The 2,564-nt window shown below is 62.6% G+C and overlaps 1 protein-coding gene across 1 annotated transcript in view; it reads right to left on the minus strand.

Annotated features, from left to right (window-relative positions):
• Positions 1–25: 25 nt before the first annotated feature.
• The window catches only part of Eef1a2 (eukaryotic translation elongation factor 1 alpha 2), a 10,294-nt gene continuing 7,755 nt past the window's right edge, over positions 26–2,564 (minus strand). The window contains exons 4-6 of the mRNA XM_013030358.1: positions 1,723–1,979; positions 649–883; positions 26–153 (exon numbers count right to left, since the gene is read on the minus strand). Coding sequence (XP_012885812.1) covers positions 26–153; positions 649–883; positions 1,723–1,979 — 620 coding nt within the window. The remainder of the gene's footprint in view (positions 154–648; positions 884–1,722; positions 1,980–2,564) is intronic.

The raw sequence follows: 2,564 nt of genomic DNA on the forward strand, positions 1-2,564 counted from the left end.
GGGCCGCGCCGCGGGCGCCCGCGCTTCACTTGCCGGCCTTCTGCGCCTTCTGCGCCGATTTGGTGACCTTGCCCGCCCCGCCGCTCTTCTTCTCCACGTTCTTGATGACGCCCACGGCCACGGTCTGCCGCATGTCGCGGACGGCGAAGCGGCCTGTGGGGAGGGATGCGTGAGCGGCGGCTGAGATGCAGCGCGCATGCGCACTGGCCCAGACGGCATCCCGGCCCGCATGATCCGCACGCAGGGGTCCGGCCCGGCCTGTGGCCTGCTGGCCAGGCCATCCTGCTGGGAGGCCACTCAGCAACTCTGGGCCTTGCGCAAGTCATGTAAGGGATGCCATCGCCGGTCTGCCCAGCCACCTGCACTCAGTCACCAAAGCCAAGGGTCTCTTGAAAGCCAAGGGCCCCCACCCACTGCGCACCCCCTCCCCAGGGGTCTCCACTCTCAGCTGGGATGGGTGGCCGGCTCCAGGCTGCGAAGCCCTCAGCCCCCCAGCTCACCTAGGGGTGGGTACCACCCTCAGCCCCCCCAGCTCATCTAGGGGTGGGTACCACCCTCAGCCCCCCCCAGCTCACCTAGGGGTGGGTACCACCCTCAGCACCCCCAGCTCATCTAGGGGTGGGTACCACCCTCAGCCCCCCGGCTCACCGAGGGGTGGGTACTGTGAGAAGCTCTCCACACACATGGGCTTCCCGGGAACCATCTCCACGATGGCTGCATCACCAGACTTCAGGGACTTGGGGTTGTCCTCCAGCTTCTTGCCAGAACGCCGGTCGATCTTCTCCTTCAGCTCTGCAAACTTGCAGGCAATGTGGGCTGTGTGGCAGTCGATGACTGGTGAGTAGCCAGCGCTGATCTGCCCAGGGTGGTTCAGTATGATGACCTGAGGACAGGGTTGCATGAGACCGTGAGGCATGCTCTGTGCGTGGCTGCCCGAGAGGGGAGGATCAACACTAGGTGGAGGCTCGGGCATGGGGGTGACGCCTGGACCCCACCCCACCCCCAGCCTGAGTGTTGACTGGGGAGGAGGCTCACACCATGGGGACCCACCTCCAGACCAAACTCCAATGAACTTGTTGAACTCGTGAGAAGCTACACTATTTGAAACCCCTGTCCATGGACCAGAGAGAAGGTAAGTGAACCTCACATTTGTTACAACCTACTGAAGTCGTTTTAGAAATTTTCCTTCCACGAAGAGATGATCAAAGAGGGTACAACTTAAAAGGTAGAGAATCATCAAGTGTTGCAGACCGAGCTGGGCAGAGGCGGGACACTCCTGTAATCCCATCTACTTAGGAGGCTGAGATGTACAGGTATGGTTTGAGGCCAACCCAGGCAGAAAAGTCTGTCAGACTCCATTCCCAAACTAACCAGCAAAAAGTAGGGCTGGAGATGTGGTTCAAATGCTAAAGCACCAGCCAAGAAAAGCAAGCAAGCTAGCAAGTGGAAGGCCCTGACTTCGAACCACAGCACTGCAAAATAAACAACCAAACATGGATCTCAAAGCCAAACTCTGGCAGCCTAGGGCTGCGCAGAGGCTGCAGTGGGGGGGGGGGGAGGTGGGACTGCCTGCCCACCGGACGCCTCGAGTCCGGGTGGTCCCATGGAGACATGGTGATTGTCGTCCCAGCGCCAGGTAAAGGGCTGCAGCCGCCTCACCAGCGGGCCCTGTCCTGCTCTGGGAACGAATGCCCTCCCACCATCACCACCCCGGATGCCCACCTGGGAGGTGAACTGGGCGGCCTCCTGCGGCGGGTCGGACTTGCTGTCCCCACACACATTGCCCCGGCGGATGTCCTTGACAGACACATTCTTCACGTTGAAGCCCACGTTGTCCCCAGGCAGGGCCTCGCTCAGCGCCTCGTGGTGCATTTCTACCGACTTCACCTCCGTGGTGATGTTCACCGGAGCGAAGGTCACCACCATGCCCGGCCGAAGGATGCCAGTCTCCACTCGGCCCACGGGGACCGTGCCAATGCCTGGGCCCAGAGGAGGAAGGGGTGAGGGGCTTCGGGTGGGGATGTGGGGCGGGTCGTGTAGGCACAGAAGCAGAGGCCTCAGGAGCAGGGTGGGAGCGCGCCGCGCGTTTGGGGTGGGCGGGGGTCCTGAAGAGGCTGAGATTCTGAGAGGTGGAGGTCCCCTGGTTCAATCAGGGGAGGAAAGGCCGGAGTTCCCAGAACCTCGAGGGCAGGAGACCGTGCCGTGTGGGGAAGGGTCCCCTCCAACGGCTGCTCACAGCACCGGGCTAGTTCACCCGGGGCCCTGCGGCGGGCCCAAGGCCCTGCCCACCAGGGGCTCCCTGCGCCCAGCACAGCCTCTGTCCCGGAAGGGGCATCCACACCTAGCCCTTCCCACAGGTCTGCCCACAGCAGCCTGGTGGCTGCCAAGATGACAGCCTGTCTTCCCAGGGAGGGGTCGCACAGTGGGAGGCAGACACGGAAGCTGTGGCTGGGCTGCTGGGGAGCCCCTGCAGGTCTTATTTATCCTGTGACCTGTTTTTCTCATTTCTGGACGGGGACCTTTGGGGGATGAAGTGTGAGTCGCCTCTGCCCCCACCTCCTGCC

This window comes from Dipodomys ordii, unplaced genomic scaffold, assembly GCF_000151885.1.
Source record: "Dipodomys ordii isolate 6190 unplaced genomic scaffold, Dord_2.0 Scaffold129, whole genome shotgun sequence".
Taxonomy (NCBI): domain Eukaryota; kingdom Metazoa; phylum Chordata; class Mammalia; order Rodentia; family Heteromyidae; genus Dipodomys; species Dipodomys ordii.